The following is a 19,016-nucleotide window of genomic DNA, read 5'->3' as shown; positions in this document are numbered from 1 at the left end:
AAGTACCCTTTGAAAAAGCTATTTTAAAATTCTTAGCCTATTGTATTCACTATAATAGTCACTACTGAAAGGTCACACTACATTTTTGTAAAAGTGCTACTGAAAAAAGGGCATTAATCACAAAGGTTTTCTGCTTTTTTACAACCATTGGATATTTCCTCTCTGACATGCCCACAAAAATACGTATTCCACCCTGAGATACAAATTTAGTACATCTGCACTACTTCGAAAAATCCTGCATGTTAATATTTTCCCTCCTACTCAACATGTTAAACACAAATAATGCTTTACTCCACTGTGATTCATTACAGTTTGCTTCACGTGAAATCTGAATTGCTGAAATGTGCACCGGAGAGCTGCAATGATAAGAAAGCAAGGAAGGGTGACTCTGCAGTTTATTTTTTCTGGCATAAAGGTAAAATTTTAGCTTTGCAGGTAGTTGTCCAGGGAAATAAACACAGACATCCAAAAACCACAGGAACAAAAGAAAGAAAGATGATGGGGGTCAAATGGAAATACTCTGTCAATTGCTCTATGTACAGATTTGCTGAGATAGATGACCTAATTTTTTTATTGTCTTTCTTGATATTTTGCCAAGTTGCATCTATAATTTTTCTTTGCCAAAGCCAAACCAGACTATTAGCGCCTAATACCTTTGATGTAAGAACTCAGATAGGCATCCAGATGAAGAAAAGCAAACCCAAGTTGCAATGCCAAGATCAAAAAACAGCCAAAAGAAGAGATTATTGATTTATTGTTTCATAGTTAACAGACAGATGGCATATACACTGGCATAAACTGAAGTTATTCTTCATTACTTCATAGCAACAACGAAACATTGTGCTTTTACAGTCACTTTACATTAAATTTTAACTTTTCACAAAGCAAGACCTCTGGGGAAGGAAGTAAATCTTTCCATGGCAAGCAGACACACCCCAAGCTACAGCATCAACTTGAGACAGTTTTGAGGTCAGAAGTATCAGGAAGGAACTGTGTATACAAACTGTATATACTGAAGAAGCTGTGACTAATTCCAATCCTCTAGGATGACATCGTTGGTTCTCCAAGCTAAGAACTCCCATAAGCTCAAAAAAGCACACAAGTAGCCTCGTCTCTGAATTGCAATCTTACTTTTAGTGCCCTTCTCATTTCCCAATCATCATAGATTATTTTTTTTAAGCTATTTGCTAACTTGCTCACCATATGCCTCTGTTATCAGAGATACCCTGATAACAACACATTTTTATGACGTTTATTCTTCACCTCTGATAATTCAACCAAAGCTTTCTTTTTTCCCTCCAAACTGGCTCAACGGCCAAACAGCAACTCAAGCAGATGGAATATTGTCCATTTTCTTTGTCTACATACAAACACAAGCAAGGAGAACAGATATAGTTCCAACACAAAAATTCAACTACCACTGACGCTAAAACTGCATATTTACATGAGGTTTCAGTACCTGCTCACCAAAAGATCTGCCAGAAATACCTTCCAGTAGTTACTGCCTCAAATTCTGGTTTGAAAATTTGTGCTTTGACTTGGACAACTGTGCTTGAGAAAAGAAGGGCAAGCCCAGAAATTATATCTGAGCAATAAGATCCTTTAGTCTTTTAAAAACCTAACAATTCCCCAAATCATTTTCTAACATAGCCTACAGCACTACATTTTCTCCCACTAACAACAAAAATTCTTACTTTGATTCTCACAATGCCCACTGGAAAGCAGTTTGCCACAGTGGTACCGATACAAGAGGACATCTAAACACCTTTGCATGTAGCACCACTCAATCTGCCAAATGCACACTCTCCTGCCACTTACATACAGACTATATCACCCTTGCCAGATGCTCTAAAGCTAGGACAGTTTCAAAAATCATAGCAGCAGAAATCAGCCAGAATCTTCTACAGTACTGTGTATACAAGCAATTCAGTGCTGACCATACTATGAGGAGTGTATTTTCATGTGCCACCTGCTGCACTAACAGCAGGACCAAAGGCAGAGACAGCCTGTTCACCAGTGGATTCACTGGCTGGCATCAGAGGAGATGAACAAGAAACAAAGCCAGAAATTACTCCACTGAATATGCTCTCAGGAACAAGAATTGGAGCAAGTTCTCTTTAGGAGTTACCTGGAAAATGATGCAACACCTGTTGTGTTAGGAATTCAAGCCACTCTAAAGAAAGTGTTTCAAATGTCTTCCTATCAAGCTAGTGTAGTGGCAGTGTTTGCAGCTACGCTATGTGCTGCTCTGTAACTGGGGAGTTTGCTGTGCTCAGAAGGGGGCTTGGCAACAGCACTTCCACAGAGAGAGCTGTATTTTGAATGGCACTGGAGGCACAGAGAGATTTTGGAAGACAAGGCTCTGCCTACTCTCCTAGGGGCTGCCGATTCCATTAGGGTATAGTAGGTTGCTTTGACTTTGCTCTCAGCTGAACAGACACAGAGTCAGAAGTGCCAGAACATTTGTCTGTGGAGCGTGTGAATCAGCAGCATTTTTGTTCCTGGTGAAGCTTCTTGGTTTATAAAGAGCATTTCAGCTGAGGTCTTCTGAAGAAAAAAAGGAGAAGCGGAAGACTTCCTCTGCTTGCCACATAACATAGAGGGGGTTGCTAGCCTCAGCTGAACTCAGCAAGTACTTAATGTCTGTTAATGTATTTCCCTGGTTTGGACAAATCCATCTTGGCTTTGCTTATAACAAATGAAATAATACAGAGTAACTTTTTAAATACACTTCGTTACCCCCATCCAGACATCGTCTATTTCATTATCTTCTACACATCTGATTTTGCTTTTTCCTCGTGCAAATTGAAAGAATGTAACTTACCAATTACTCTCTTATGTAAACAAGTGTGAACTTGTACATAGCTGAGGAGTCTTGGACAGGCACAACATCTACCAAACAGTTTTTAGTACCATACCAACTTCCCCGTTTTTCAGGCAAGAGTTCCTTTTAATAGGAAAAGCATGGCCTGTACTACTCACAGCAAGACTTCAAAGACTGATTTACACTCTTATGTTCATATCAAATGTTTTCTGGATCTTATGTCTCGCCTGTTTCAGCTCAGCATTGGTTGAAATAAATAAATCGTACTTTTTTTTTCCCCACTTGTCTTGCATCATCGAAACTATCAGATGTTCTCAAAGGCCTGCAATGTATCTTCTAAATAGCTGCATTTTGGTCTTTGCTGTAAACCGATCTTCCCCCACCTTTATGAACAAGAATGAAGGCTTTGGTTAGGTTTTTTTTAAGCCCTGTCTCGACAGTTTTCCACATCACACCCGCCATACAAAGAACCTCAGTCTTTGGCCAACCCAGGTTTATGAATGGCCACATTGTACATCGCATTCTTAAGCCTTCCTTCTTCCAAGACGCTGGAAGCCGAGGGCTCGCGGCGGAAGAGCCTCCAGACGCCCGGTCCCCTCCGGAGGGGCTTCCTGCCCTTCCCCAGAGGAGCCCCCAGGCGCGCCCGCCGGGCTCCACGGCCGGGCTGCCGCTGCGCTACGGGGCTCGGACCGCCGCGCCCTCCGCCCCGCATCCTCCCGCCCGAGGGCAGGGAGCCCCCCGTCCCGGCTGCCGCTGCCGCCACTTGCCACATCACCATGGAGCTCGGCCGCGCTCCTTCTTCCTTCTTCCTTCCCTCCGCTCCCCCCGCACGCCCACTGCCCGCAGAACCCTTCCGCACGGCCCGCTCACCCAGCTCGGCACCCTGTTGCTCAGTTTGACTTTCTTGCACTGGCTCTCGGGCAGCTCCATGACCGCGGGGGCAGCGAGAGGAGGAGGAAGAGGAGGAAGGGAGGAAAACGCGCCTTCCCGACTGATGCTCGGCGAGGATGAAGGCGCTGCCGCCGAGGAGCTGTGCCGTCTGCGCACACCCGCGGCTCGGCCAAAGGTGGTGCAGGGAGGAGCCGCGGCTCGGCGTCAGGGAGGGAGGGAGGGAAGAGCGAAGGAGGAGGGAGGAAAGAGAGAGGGAGGGGGAGGGGAGGGAGAGGAGGAGGGACGGCGGCAGGAGCGCCAACACGCGCGTGCGCCGCGCCCGTGACGCACGCCGAGGGGGGCCGCGGGAGGCGCAACTATCGGCGCCGGTGCCGCCGCAGATGGTGCTGTCCCTGTCCATGTCCATGTCCGTGTCCCTGTCCGTGTCCATGTCCGTGTCCCGGTCCGTGTCCCTGTCCCTCTCCTTCTCCACGTCACTGCCCTTGGCCATGTCCTGCCCGTGTCCCTGCCACTGCCCGCGACCCGGCCCTGCGCCCACCAACGCAGCTCGCCTCATTCGAGAGGACATAGTCTTGAGCTATGAGGAGAGGACATAGTCTTGCGATGCATCAAGGGAGGTTTAGGTTGGATATTAGGAGGAATTTCTTCACAGAATGGGTGATTAGACGTTGGAATGGGCTGCCCAGGGAGGTGCTGGAGTCACCGTCCCTGTAGGTGTTTAAGGAAAGGCTGGGCGTGGCACTTGGTACCATGGTCTAGTTGACAAGGTGGTGTTGGGTCTCAGCGATCTCAGAGGTCTTTTCCAGTCTAAATGATCCTGTGCTTCCCAGCCGCTCTCTACTACGATATTAAGCTTGGGTGGCACAGCGGAGGTGTTCTCTCTTGTGTGTGGTGCTCCCAACCTTCTCCGGTATCGCGCAGAGGAGAGGCTGTTCCGCCCCTCAGGAAAAGCTGTGGGCCAGGGGAAGGTGTGGAGTGGCTGTTGTGTTATTCTGTGGCAGGGCAAGCTAAAGACACAGCCAGAGCAGAGCACTCTTTTCCCTGCCTTTGAAGTAAGATGGGGCTTTGCTGAAAAACCTTAGCTTGGAGGTGATGAAACTGAGAAGCAGTAGAGTTGGCATCAGTGGTGGTGCTGTCATGAGTGACTGGAAAGGCAAGGACTGTTTCGATTGAATCTCCCACCTTACAAAGATCTCCCCGGCAAACAAAGATAATCCCATGCTGTGCTCTAGGAAATGTCTCTTATTGTGAATTTAGAACCAGAAGTTCTTGAGTTCTTATTTCCAGAACTGAACTGCTCTAGCAGTCAGGTGCTAATCTTAAGGTGTAGACGATGCCATGCTAAGAGGAGTGGCATTTGTTGTATAAATATTAGCCCATTTATGTTAATTCAAGCAAGGAAATGCTTTAGCACTTAAGTGCTAAAGGTGGAATGGTGCTGTAATTACAGGAATTACATGTACTGTAAAAACATTAGTCTATCCACAATCTATCCTGTAGCATGTTTGTTCTCTGATGGTTTTACCGGAAAATAAAAAGGCCCTCTTTGTGGATCAATGTTTACTCCTGCTATTGGTCAGACAGTGACATAATCTTAGAGGTCATAAAAAACTGTTTCTGAACAGCAATTCCTAAAACAGATCACCTTTTATGATTACATTAACATTCTAAAATATTGTATACATATATATGCATATATATTATCGTAGAATATTATAGTAAAACCACACATTTAGATAAGGTACATCACAGCATGGAAGGAACCACCACTACAGTGCTTCACCAGACATCCTGTCCCAAGATGTCAATTGAAATAAGAGAGATAAATCAAGCTTTAGGATTCAAAATATTCAAAAACATTGGATATTAGAAAAAAATTCTTCACTGAAAGGCTGCTCAGACATTGTAACAAGCTGCTCAGAGAAGTGGTGGAATCACCATCCCTGAAAGTGTTCAAAAAATGTGTAGATGTGGCACTTGGTGACATGGTTTAGTGGTGCTAAATGGCATGGCAGTGTTGGGTTAACATTTGGACTCAATGAACTTACAGGTCTTTTCCAATGTCAATGATTCTATGATTCTATAAGATTATTTTGAATAGCTTCCAGACATTAATTATAACATAAAAGGAATGTCTGAATTAGAATTGACTACAGACTAGAGATGAAGTATTCTCTAATAATTTCATTTAATACTTGATGGTTAAACACTGACCACTTACTTGTATATGACTGATATACAAACCTAGAAATGCCTTATCTATAAATATTACCTTTAAGATGCATGTTCTCTTATTTCTAGGAAGAAAAACAGTATTAATGAAGCATTCTCTAGAATCCACCTGCAGTTGTCACTTACAATAAAATGAATGAGAAATTAGGGGAGAAATTCATTTAATATTGGAATTGTTCCTCTGGTAAGCATAGTGATCAAACTCTGTTGACATGTCATTCTCATGTAAAGATGCATCTATTCTTTTTTTTTTTTCTTGCAAAATATCCAGATCAGAGTAACTCAGGTAGTCGTGCAGGCTGTCTGCAGTTTTGCTCCCTTTTTTTTTTTTTAAAGATAGCATTTTCAATGTAGATTATGCTGCCTACATAGAAAAGGCTCATCATTGTTCTGTCAGCAGAGTTTCCAAACTTTATTTCTCACATAAATCATTCTTCTTTTGACACCATTCTAGTAAGCAAGAACTTTAGAATGTCTTTTAAACAGATAAAACATTTTGTTTAAGTTCTTTTCAAATATCTCTCAACACTAGAAATAGGGCCATGAAGCAATCTCTAATGGCTTTTAACCATAAACTCCTTATTCACTGGTCTCCTGTTGGAGGTGCTATTTTTCCTCTGTCACCAGGTTTGTGTAGTGGAAAAGATGACCGTCAAAAGCTACCTGAGATTAACAAAATTATCATGTGGATACTTCCCCTGTAATGCAGCTTGGGTTGCAGACATATGCTCATCTACATTCAAAATAAAATGTAGGAAGTCCTGTGTAAGTCCCATAGGTCAAAGATGGGAATAGAGGAGATATTTCTGGGAACCTTTTCTGTCTTTAGCAAAAGCTTTTTATAAATCCGTTAATAATTGGACTGATATGTATGTCCAGCAGAACAGTGTGGCACAGCTGTTTAAAGAAGCCACAAAGAAAGATCAGCAGAAATGCTGGTAAAAACCCTGAGTGATGAGAGTACCACTTGTTTTCTGACATACTGCTGAATGTTTAACTCGGACTTCCTTTCATGTCCCACAATACTGAGGATTAGAGCTCTCTTCCCAATTATGTTGCAAGTATTACATCTGCTGAGTTTGCTCTTTAGACAAATAAACTCACTCCATGTGCCATCAGTGTTCAGAATGAAGTGATCTGTTTTGGCCAGAAGTGAGAGATGATGGTTGGTGGCCAGTTTCAGGTAATACAATGATGTTATGAGAAGCTGAACAGATGTCATCAAAGTAACAGGATATACTCAAGGCTTTGTTGGACGAGGGAAGGGTGTCTCTGACAAAGTTCAAAGAGGTAGACTGAGGAAGGTACTGGCTAGGAAAGAGAAAGAGCTAGGGGCAGTGCAGATGCTAGAACTCAGGCTTAAAACTTCTGCAGAGTTCCCAGGGTGCACACATTGTAAGGTGAAATAAAATATGATTTTAGCAGAGGTAGACCGAAATTGTATAGAACACAGTTTTGAAAAAATCTGATCTTTACGCTCCATCTTTTGCAGCTCTATCAAGCTGGCATTTCAACTGGTGTAAAAGCTGTGATGAATGACCACTAGAGGTCATTCATTGAATAAGAAATCATTCAGGCTTTCAGTTGGCTGGTTTGCTGACTTGGGGTTTATTTGTTTTGTTCTTTGTCATTAACATAAAGAATGAACTTCACAAGAGAGCTAAGTACTAAATTTCTGAAGATAACTGACTATCCATGTTCTCCACAGGTCCTCAGTGATTGTAGGTAGCCCTATGTGACTGCTGACATTTTCAGGAGTGCTAATGAATTTGATTGGGAACTAGACATACACCTAGAAACCTGAATACTTTGGTGTATGCTTCTTTGTGTGTTTAGGTAATTAACACCTTTAAAAAATCTGGTCCTAATTCCAGTGTTCAAAACTTCAGAAATATTTATCTGTTTGATAAATGTCTATTTTCCACATAACTGTCTATTTTAAATTTAGGTACTATATAGTTTCACCCTGTCTTTGGCAGATAGAAGAAAGAAAACGTGTACTGCTTATTTAAACATCAGGAGTAAAACTTATAAACTCTAGACAGAAGGATCTTCACTAGTGAAGCAGAACTAAAGACATTACAACTGTGAAGGTGTTTTCCCCTTTCTATTCCTATTAAAGCCTCTGTTCAACATTTGAAGAAAAATACTTTTTTTTCCCCTTTCTTTTTCCACATCTCAGCGTGTGACATTAAATGTGGGGGAAAAAAATCTCGTGGCAAACCTGTAAATAAACTAAACCTGGTGGGATCTCTGAAGTAGAAATGGAGCAGAAGAAGGTTATCAGGCAGGAAGATCTGAAGATGCTTAGAAAAGAGAACTAGAAGGATCAGCAGTTACACCTCCTGTCAGATGAGCAAAAGAAAACGAAGTTCTATGCAACAGTTCTTATATTAAAGCCAAAGAAGGATGAACACTTCTTAGCTATGATCCTAGTAGGAGAGACAAGCTGAGAATGAAAGTGAATGTGAACTAACGGTTTGTTGTCTTAGGGATGAGAACATACTGAGGACTTTCACTCTTGTCAACAATCCTAGGACATAATGTCCCTAGGGCTGTTTTTGCCAAAGCACAACTGTTGAAAAGGAAGTTCCTTCCAAGAGTAGATGGTTTGCAACTAAATAAATACATTGTACGTAAAGCTTTGCCAAGTAATTTCTAATGTCTCTGTACTATGGAATTGCTTTCTCACCAGCAACAAGTATTCTACCACTTTGTGTGCAACTCACTACATACATAATTTATCTTAATGATTGTTTTTGTTATTAGATTTAAAAAAAAAAAAATTATTTAATGAGGAAGGCCCTTTCTCAGAATTATCTGTAATACAATTGGAAAGCGAGCCATTAGGGTGCTTTTCCATAATTTATTGCTCTCAGCATGCAAATCCACCTCCTAAGAATAACATGTTTAGGAGAAAAAGTATCTATCTCATCTTGAACACTAAATAGAGAGCTGTATCACACACATACCCACCTGTTGGAAACAAATGTAGCAGTCCCACTATCTGATTGCCAATGCAACCATGGCACATTTTGAGAATCTAACTGATGTTTACTCCAGGAATTATTTCTTCTGAAGAAATCTTTAGAAAAGCTACTTTAGTTGGCTTTAGGTAGCAGTTGGTTTAGTTAGCAGTTTTGGCAAATCCACATAATTTAAAGTTCTATTTTTTTCTAAATGGAATTAGCAAGTTCCGAGATAATTTTTAAATAGGACTGCCCACAACTTTAAAAGATGGGAAATACATTCTGTATGAAAAGTGTTAAAAGTGTTGTACACATGGATACTAAAAGATAAATTAGTGAGTTGCCACAGAATCACTAAGCTTTGAAAGACAGCTTCATAAGAATAACTGCTGAAAAAGTAAATTAAAGGTTTCCAGAAACGTGTGGTCTGCTCATTAGAAAACAGGACAAGGATCATGAAATGAATCCTGGGAGGAAAAAAGTAATTTATACTTTGTACCTCCAGTATTTGTTGTTCAGTATCAGACCTGTTGACATAAGTTTTGGAGGACTACCCAGAACTACTAAAGCCATGTAGACACCAACCATCCTTGAAAAGTGAGTGCTTTTAATAGGTCTGCAAGATTATTACATGACTAAAGATTTTTGGCTTGTCATTCTCTGTTTCAATTTCTCATCCTATAACATATGAATTATCATTCTTTTTACTGTAGCTACTTGATTTGAGGAAAAGTCTTTAAAGCCAAAGACTTTTTATATACCCTAAATATTACTATGTGGATACATTAAATAAAGTTATTCTACCATAGTGGCATTTACTAGTACAGAATTATAAAATATATTTTGGTGGAGAACACCTAAGGGCCAAAATTAACAGAGACTCACCACATTTCTGGTTCAGTTCAAAAGGTGCTTAAATCCAGCAACTCAAGAACAGGAAAAACACTTCTCTAATCTAAAATATTTAATCAAACTACAGACATTTTCCTAAGGGCTAAAAGTACTGAATTATTTACCAGATGTGCCACTCTGAAGCAGCTTTAACTGAAATACTTTCTTCTAGACATCTCCAAGGAATTTAGAAGTCATATTTTCCCAGAATAACTGCTTCAGTGGGGCGCATAGCCAACCAGCGTTACAAGCAGAGATGTTGCATGCTTTCTTGGTGATACCTCACCCCTAGAGCTGGTCACTTCCCGTGCCCCCCCTTCTGGTTAAAGGTGGCAGCAGCAACAGTTGGTTGTTAACTGACAGCTAACCTGGTTCCCAAGGAGCAGTTTCTCAGCTCAGGGCCTCAGACAGGTGCTTGTCCCCTTTACCACGGTCAGAGTGACACAGAGAACAGCCTGTGAAGTGCTTGTACCACGATCTCTCACTGACTCCAGTTGAACAGATGATTAGTGCACTTAATCAAATCAAAAGGAGCTGAAGGTTTTAGCCCTTTTTAAGAGGCTTTCGGCCCAGTAGCTAACAGGATCAGTCTCTAAATGCTTGAGTAATAATTTATTTTCTTTTATTCCCTTTGATGTCTGAGAACAATGTTCTTTGCTATGCTGACAAACATACCAGCAAAATTGAAATAGAAGAAAAGCAGCAAAAAGTGCTGGAAGTTTAACTGTTCTTTCCTGTGGGTGCAGTCAGTTTTGGTCAGACACATTTATCTGGTCACCTTGACTCCTCTCTGACTCCTTAAAAATTTTCTCTTGTGACTATAAACAATGTAAAAAGTTGGAGGAATAGTTTTATAAAGGTCTTGGAAACAGAGACCTTTCAGACCTTTTCAACTTTAAAAACTCATTGGAGCAATCTTTTGAGTTACTCAAGTTCACTAACCATAGAGCTAAACAAGACCACAAGGATCACCCCTGAAAAAAGGTCTGGAATTATTGTTACTGTCTGAAAAAGACTACAATATCTTGGACAAATTCTTCAACAAGCAGACCAGATGGGATTGCATCCAGAATCTGACATTTCATTCAGCAACAGCAGAAAATGGTTCCAGGCTCATACCTGTCTGCTCAGCAAAGCTTAAATTTTGAACTGAGGGAAAAAATTCTGAAAATCATAACCCTAAGAATGATGCCTTGGTGACCTTCAGAACAGGATATATTGAGTCAGGAGAAGAATAAAAAGAGGTCCTTTCATTATCATGCAAAGAATGGAGAGAGAAAAGGAGGCAAAGAAACTAGGAGAGAAGATATATTCCTGGCAGGAAAGTTTTTCTGAAATGTCAGCCTGTAAAATGTCTCAATAAAAATGAATCATCACTTCATGAGCACTGTAAGCATTTGTCCTTATGAATCTTTCTCTGTTGTAATATCTTGCTGCCTTAAACAGTTCTAATGTTATCATTATGGAAGAGGGGCTGAAAACTTAAAAAATAATAAGAACTAACCTACAAGGGCATTTTCACCCAAAGCAGGTAGAAGAACTGAAGGAAGAAGTCCTGTAATATTGAACAGATATATGAGAAATAAATAACCTGGGTTTATTATAAGCAAATGAATTTAGTGGAAAACCAGAAGGGGGTGGGGTTTCATTCGCAAAGCCTAGCCATGGTGAGTTCCAAGGGTATCGTGAAAGCTGTAAGGTGGAGGGTCCTGTCTGGGCCTGACACCAGGGAACCTTTGCGGCCCGGAATAGGGAAAAGTGTAAAAATAAAAATGTATCCTCTACCACGTGGCCGTCTGTCGTGTATGGAGAGACCCCCCTGTATTGTACAGACGGATACGTCACAAATCAATCAAGAGGGAAGGTAATGCCCCCTCCTGAGTCCAAGAAATTACCTTTTAAGGTAAAATCCCGGTGGTCACTGAATATTTAACAGCTTATATAACCGAAAGAATACAAAAAGAGCAATTTTCAAATGGTTGGTTTGCCTTTAGGTCCACGTGACTTGGAGCGCACCCAGCGCGCTGCAATAAGGAACTTCTCACTACACTTTCCTTGTCCTACAGGTATATTTTTTCCGTTTTTAAATCTAAAGGAAGGATTTTTCCTACAGATAGACTTCTAGTAATCTGAAATAAAAAAGTACATTGCCTTTAGATACTGTTTTCTAAACACTAAATCTGCTACCTTGTAAGTGAAGACAGGTCATATTTTAGTTCTTTTGTGGCTCAGTAAGTCTTTGCCTTCACATCTATTTTATGCCCAGAAAACTGAAATATAGCACCAAATGTCAAAGTCTTCTCAAAAGTGTGCTTTAACAAAAAAAGTCTGAAGAGCCAACAGCAGGCACAGGAATCAGATTGTTGAACTGTACGTTCAGTTTCAGAAGGGAGCATTAAAGTTTGCACCTCCCAATACAAACACAAATGAAGCACCTGGAGTCTCTTCAGACTCCAGAAGCTTAGCACATATCAGGCCCAGTGGACTGAGAGCAAACAGCACACTGGTAAGTGTCCAAGGGACAGACTGACCTGGTTTGTGGCAGCATTACCTCATGTATTACATTGTGTTTCACTTGGTCATAAGAAGTGTGACTGCAGTTTGTTTGACCTTTCTAAATCTTTATAAAGGTTATGTCTGTATATGGCCCTTGAAACCCATGGTTTAATGTGTATTTACTTGCAAGTTGATTCCCACAAAGGACTCAGGTAACATTCAACAGAATGCCTAACAGTAATTAGAGAAACCTTAGGAGATTCATTTATTATTACTCAGAGTTCGATTGTAATGATATAAAATACAGTCATGAAGGAAAAAGAATGCTTCAACAGTGTGCTTTTGTTCTCTAGAAAGCTGTACTGCAGAACAATTTTTCAGGATGTTACAGGAGAACGAAAAATAAAGCTCACAGTACTTTGAAAAAAAAGACAACATTTGAATGGGAGGAACATCTGAATAGGAAGCAGAACAGAAGTTGTTAAATAAGGTAGAAAACAAAGAAAGCTTTGAAATTATAAAGCAAGGTGTACCTCTGCCAGATTCATCACTGTATTCAAATCCAAATTTTCCTTTATACAAAGCCTCTTATCTTCTGTTAGTCTGGAAATCAAAGCGGATAATCAAGATTAAATTACTTGAAATGCAAGCATTCATATAGAGAGTCATCTTTTCAAAAAAACTTCCTTCCTGAGTAAATTTTAGAGACAAATGTCAGTGCTCCATTAGCATCATCACAACACCACTTAACAGTGTTTACATACTTCCTGATAATTCTACACCATGGTTGTTTTGACTAGAAAAAATGGTTACATCTAGGTTTAACTTGCCACATGTAAGCACAGTCTGTATATCTCAATTGACAGTCAATAAACAGAATGGTTATTCAATCTACTGTACAGAGTGGCAGAAGCATGAGGATTAGTTGGTTAGGTTCTAAGTCAAAAGGCTTCTATATAGAACTTTGACTTCAATAACTTCCCTAGGTAATTACACCTTGAGGCAAGGTGGCTTTAAAATCCCTCTCTGTAGGAGCTGGGCAGTACAGCAGAGTGAAGAGCATGATCTTCTTACTATAAAAGGTGGAATATTGCCAAAGGACTATTTTATGCATATTTCTACAAACTGTTTGTTTGTTTGTTTGTTTGTTTGTTTCTTGGATTTTTTTTTTTTGGATGTGGGAGGAGGTTGTCGTGCAGAATTTTGTCATAGAAAGGTAATCTACAGTGATCAGGAGAAGGGTCATGACAGGAAATACACATTTCTTGTTTATGTTTCTGTTTATGATTTCAATAGCCTCCAATTAACCAAAAATACAGCTCAGACAGAGATGAAGTTCCTTCTAACCAAATCATTCTAATTTTGCTTAATAAGTTTTTCTTTATCCTCTAGAGTATCTGCTTTATTAAATTTCTTTTGTTTAGGGATAGTATCTTCACAGCAAACTCATTAGACTTCATTTCAACTCAGGTTGATTTTAGTTGCTTAGCTTGGTGAAGTTGTTACTTGACTTCATCCAGAACATTTCAAAGCTGCACATGAACAGCTGGCTATCTGCTGTGGGGGAGGTTCCACTTGATCCTGAGCCTTTGTGCTTAGTTAGTCCCTTTGATCTGGTTAAACTGACCTGTACCGTAAAATTACTTGATTTCTTGCTGCCAGTCACATCCACCTTGCCTCATGGGCCTGAAACTATTTCCATTCACTTGCATTCTAAATATTTGTCTATACATACAGTTTTTCAGTAGTTATATTGATGAGTCCCCAGTGTGGGGAGACAGGATTTACTAGCAGAAGTTCTTGTTTCTGAGTCTGGTTTTAGATACTGGCTGTTCTCTTCTAATTTTTTTCTGTTTTGGATTGGTAGAGCTAAAAATGAATGAGGGTGCCTTTGTGGAACCTGTCATTATGGAATTCAGTGAAAATTGCACCAGATGAAAGCCTAGAGCAACTTTTGTGGGAAACCACATAAGAACCACTCTGTGTATATTTACACAGCAGCCTATAAAATTTTATTCAGATCTGAAATATGAGTATGACCTTCATAATCTTCCTCTGTAATTTGAAAACATAGAAGTACAGTCTAATGTATCTTTTTTAGCTCAGAGAACACATTCTTCTCAGAGAATTTCATAGGTTTCTTGGAAAATTTTCCAGAGTTATAAATAAGGAGAGATGGGTTAATCTGTCAAAAACAGATGAGAAAAAAGAGAAAACCAAGATAAGCAACTTACACGCTTGTCTTTTAAACAATCCCTGTGTCTGTTTGTGTATACTGGGGAAGTGTAGAACCTGAGCCTTTGGCTGCCAAATCTTTCATAAAGAAGAACAATTTGTTCAACATGTGAACACAAACAAACTTCTCACAGACTTTCCCCTGCACTTTAAACAATGCAAGCTTTTCATTTTATTTACTCAGAAAAATGTAATTGAGATCCAGCAGATGATTTTCCGTGGTTTCACTCAACATAAGACTCGCAGCTCAAAGAACAAAAAGAGCAAGCATCTTGTACTGAGATGACACAGGGATATATCTTCTGACTGAAGTAAAACATGGGATCAACAGTCCCCATACAAAGTAACTCAATCACATTCCTTCACAATCCATACTTGTCTGAATCTATACAATTTGGCAGCTTTGGATAATTTCCTTTACTCCTCACTTCAGCCTCACCCTTTCCATCTAAGACTATAATTTTCAGGCCACTGGCTTGAAAGGCTCTGTTATAGACCTAACATTTATAGCAACCCTTGTGATATATCTATACAAGCCAGTCCTCTCTTCAGAATCTGTAATCTCTCACTTCAGAGCTCATATTTGAAGCCCTTGATTCACTGTGGTTTAAAATAAAACTTCGAAGTAAACTGCATTCTTTGGCAATAGGGAAACCCACAGGCTCCTGGCCTTTTTGATCCATCTGTCTGATGCCAAGGAAAGCAGAGGCCTTCATCCATCTTAATGGCTATGTCCCTGAAATAGCAGACATGGTTTACATTGACCACCTATTTACATTTCAGGAGGACATTAACCAAAGAAACCAATGATGAGGAGACGTTGTGTTCGTAGATGTAGAATAAGCTACTGCATATCTCCTTGAATACCAGTGTTAAGAAAGGAAGACATCAGACTAGGAGAGCTTTCTTTGCATATTCTCTGGCTTCAAGAGAAAGAGCTCCAAAGTATCTGTGGTTAAGGCTTTGTACTAACAGTGTTAACAGAATAAGACATATGAATATATGGGTGAGTCAGACCCTAGTAGCAAATATTAAGGCCTTCCATATTACCAGATAAATGGTCAAAATTTAAACCCACTATTTTCAGAAATTCTAACTTGAAGGGCTTTTTTTACTAAGCAAAAATCAGATTTCTCTGGAGTCATCACTGGAAATGCTAAATGGCTTAATTTACAGAGGATGTCGCAAAGAAAAATATAGTTCTCTATGCAAGGAGCAGGAGTTCAAATTCCTTCTTGAAAATTTTGCAGTTCTCCTTTTTGATCCCTTTTTACAGCATAGGGAAAATAATGAAATTATCGTTTCTTCATCAAAGAATGGCATTCTTGCTCATACAAGTTTGTGATATATGCTATAAGAATCTAAATGAAAACTTTTATTTTTCACATGAAAATAAAGGATATAAGGACAACAGTTTCAGATGCCTTAGATGTTTGAATTCTGCAGTGCTCTGCCGACATAGAAAAATTCAATTTTAAATATCTGCTATGCAGTAAGATTTGTACCATTTGTACTATTTGCACATACTTGATGGGAATCTTTGGTTTTGCTTTGCTCTTTGGAAATTCTGACAACATTCTCCAGAATGCTACTCAGTCAGAATATTGCAGAGTTGATGCATCTTTTGGTGCAGATACAGGAAAAAAAAAATCACGTGTTAATTAGGAAATATATTTGTGAAGGTCAAGATAATATAAACAACTGAAAAAAGTATCACTTTTTAAGAACAGAGCATAGGATAGAAAAGAATGATTCACACCAAACTGATTAGCAATTTTTATGGTAAATCATAGTGACTTCTAGTAACAAAGACAAGGAAAACAGGCATTTCAGCAATTAACTTAAATGAGATACACTTATAGTGAAGCTTGTCCTTTTATTCCCTAGTGTAGATACAATGCCTGGGGATTTGCTGACCATTAGGCAGGCAGCCAAATGAGTCCTGTATAGCTATTGCTTCAGGCATCCCAGTTGTGCTCGTAATAGCACAGTACTCCTTAACAAGCTTATTTTTGGAATGACAACATTTTTTTAAAATCTTTTCCTTTACCTGAAATGGTGAACTGAAAAGCAGAGGGTTAGTTCATTAAGTGAATGAGGCAAGTATTGTATTGTATTACTGACAATTAGCAAATGAAGTATGGAAGAGTAGAGGAAGTAACTAAGTAAACTACGACCCTATTAAACTGACTTTAGTAGTATGAAAGGTTTTAAAACACACAGCTTAGGAAAGAAAAATTAACACATCCAAGTAAATGGAAATTTGAAACAGTGAAGGGTAAAAAATCCTTTTATGTGAAGCTATGAGAGAACTACCCTGTTGCCTTTTTCAGATAAAAACAATTCCTTCTTTTTCTGGTTTACCTTATTAAACCATTTATACATTAGTCTGTCAAAAATTAACCCACAATGGGAGGAAGGCTTTGCTGTGAGAGCATATCAGAATTTAGAGGCAGGAAATTAACTGGAATCAAATTTAAATTATAGAGAAAAACACAAGTTCCTTGATGTTGGACTGATTGTACTATATTCACAAATAGTAAGATTCAATTTATTGCACTGAAAGGGGAAATGTGTGTTTGGAGGAAAGTTACCAACAGAATTCTCAAGGATTAGTTTGGAGACTAAAAATAGCAGATAGTATCATAGCTAATTTTGGTACAGCGTATGTGCTTATGACATTTTCTGATGACAAAGTCTGGAGGCAATGTCAAACTGGAAAGGCTCAGAATATCATACGGGTCACTGAACTTCAGTTACTGAAAGGAGATGAGGTTAATATGTACAAAGTGCAAGGTTGCAGACTTTGGAATTAATAGCAGGAATTTTCTATTACCAGCTGATAGTTCATAGTTTAGAAAAGACAATTAGGTAAAAACCCTATACATCTGTTGCAGCACAACTGTGTACTACCAGGGAGATGAAACTATTAAACTCTCCACACAGTTTTAATATAGACAGACAAGTGTACAACCTATTATGTAAGAATTTTTTGTGACCTTTTCTGAAATAATGTAAAATGGCTGGCAATTTTGGTATAGGAGACTGAAAGGATTTATCTTATTCAGTTTATTACCTTATTTCATTTAGCTTATTACCTTCATTTCATTACCTCATTTAGCTTGTGTAACGAAAATCTGAGAAAACATTTATTATTGCTCTCTGGATATACTGGGGATAAAGGAGGGCAAGAGAAACACTGAAAGAAAAAGTACTTGAAGTAGAACTCAGTATCAGCATATGATCACCTAAGAAAATTACCATGAAAATTCATCATGGAGATTAGAAAAGTTTCCGACTGTTCAGGACATAAAGCACTGCAACAGCTTCCCAGTAGGAGTATGGAGGCAAAAAAATCTAAACCTGCTTTAAGATGAAAGCTTGATAAATTTACAAATGTGGTTATATGAGTCGTTTAACTGCTGCAGGAAGGAACTAGATCCACTAGTCCATGAAATCTTTTCTGATCCTGTGTTCTATTTAGAAAAAAAGGAGATGAGAAGGCTTAAGCAATAACAGAAGCAAAAGACAACAAGGACATTTCAGTCCAAATGTAAAGGAACAAAATTTAAACAAAGTATAGCTGTGATCTGATCATCTGGACATAGGTTAGCTGGCAATAAGGCAAACTTTCTTACTTGAAATTCTGGAAAATGTTATTATTCTGTTTCTTTTACAGCATACCTAGCTGCTCTTCCAGATATAGTTCTGGGATGTTTCCAAAGCTGCTATGGGAGATAGATTTGTGTCCTTTCTAGGCAGTTCTACTTTTGTTTCAGTTACAGTAAATGAGGGCCTGTTTTCACTATACTAATAGTCCAGAGTCAGAAACTCTTTTAGTAAGGCTCCTGTATATCCCCCAAAACCCCACTTTGCTCTCCAGGGATGTTCCCTACATAGCAACAGTTTTCAAGTCTTAGCCCAAGAGTGTTTGGCAGCACAGAAGGGAGCTCCTGTAATTTATGTACCCACGACACCCTTCTGCAGCTGCACAAATCTGAAGGTTCGTTTGTCCTAAAGCTATTTTTGCCAAGAAGTGCAGTTAGGCCAATAAAAAGCAATTCTCTTCATAAACCTTGCTTTGAGTATCAAGTAAGGAACAGGGGAAAGTCGAGACCCAAAAGCAGTTCTCCAAACCCCCCTTTTTTTTTTTTTTTCAAAAGCCTTAAGTAAGTAACTCATAGCCAATTTTTCACCTTTGGCCTTGGGCTCTGCATTTTGGCCACCTTGTTTGGCTGGGTGCTTGTCGCTGCTTGGAACCAATTTTCGAAGGCCTAAATAAATTAACCCACGGCCAGTTTTTCACCGTCGGCCTTGGGCTCTGCGTTTTGGTGCCCTCGCCTAAGCTGGGCGCTGTTCGTCGCCAGCTGCCACAGTTGCGCCGCCAGTTGCGCTGGATTCATCCCCTTGCAACAGCCATGCCCTCACGGCAGTGACTCCCCCTCGGGCGGCCTTTTCTCCCGTCTCCCCAGCACGGG

At 39.7% G+C, this 19,016-nt stretch overlaps 1 protein-coding gene across 2 annotated transcripts in view; it reads right to left on the bottom strand.

Moving 5' to 3' along the window:
• PAPSS1 (3'-phosphoadenosine 5'-phosphosulfate synthase 1) overlaps nt 1-16,130 on the bottom strand; it is a 52,691-nt gene extending 36,561 nt beyond the window's left edge. The window contains exons 1-2 of one of the 2 annotated variants that reach the window (XM_018072406.1): nt 16,066-16,130; nt 12,837-12,906 (exon numbers count right to left, since the gene is read on the bottom strand). In XM_018072406.1, the coding sequence (XP_017927895.1) occupies nt 12,837-12,906; nt 16,066-16,115 (120 nt within the window). In that variant the 5' untranslated portion in view covers nt 16,116-16,130. Of the gene's footprint in view, nt 1-3,694; nt 3,968-12,836; nt 12,907-16,065 lie in introns of those variants that run through there. The other variant, XM_018072413.2, reaches the window with a different exon arrangement.
• Between the last annotated feature and the right edge of the window lie 2,886 nt (nt 16,131-19,016).

This window comes from Manacus vitellinus, unplaced genomic scaffold (assembly GCF_001715985.3).
Source record: "Manacus vitellinus isolate BGI_N305 unplaced genomic scaffold, ASM171598v3 scaffold_0_pilon, whole genome shotgun sequence".
Lineage (NCBI taxonomy): Eukaryota > Metazoa > Chordata > Aves > Passeriformes > Pipridae > Manacus > Manacus vitellinus.
Note: the sequence above shows the minus strand (reverse complement) of the source record. Positions and strands in the feature narration are given on the sequence as shown.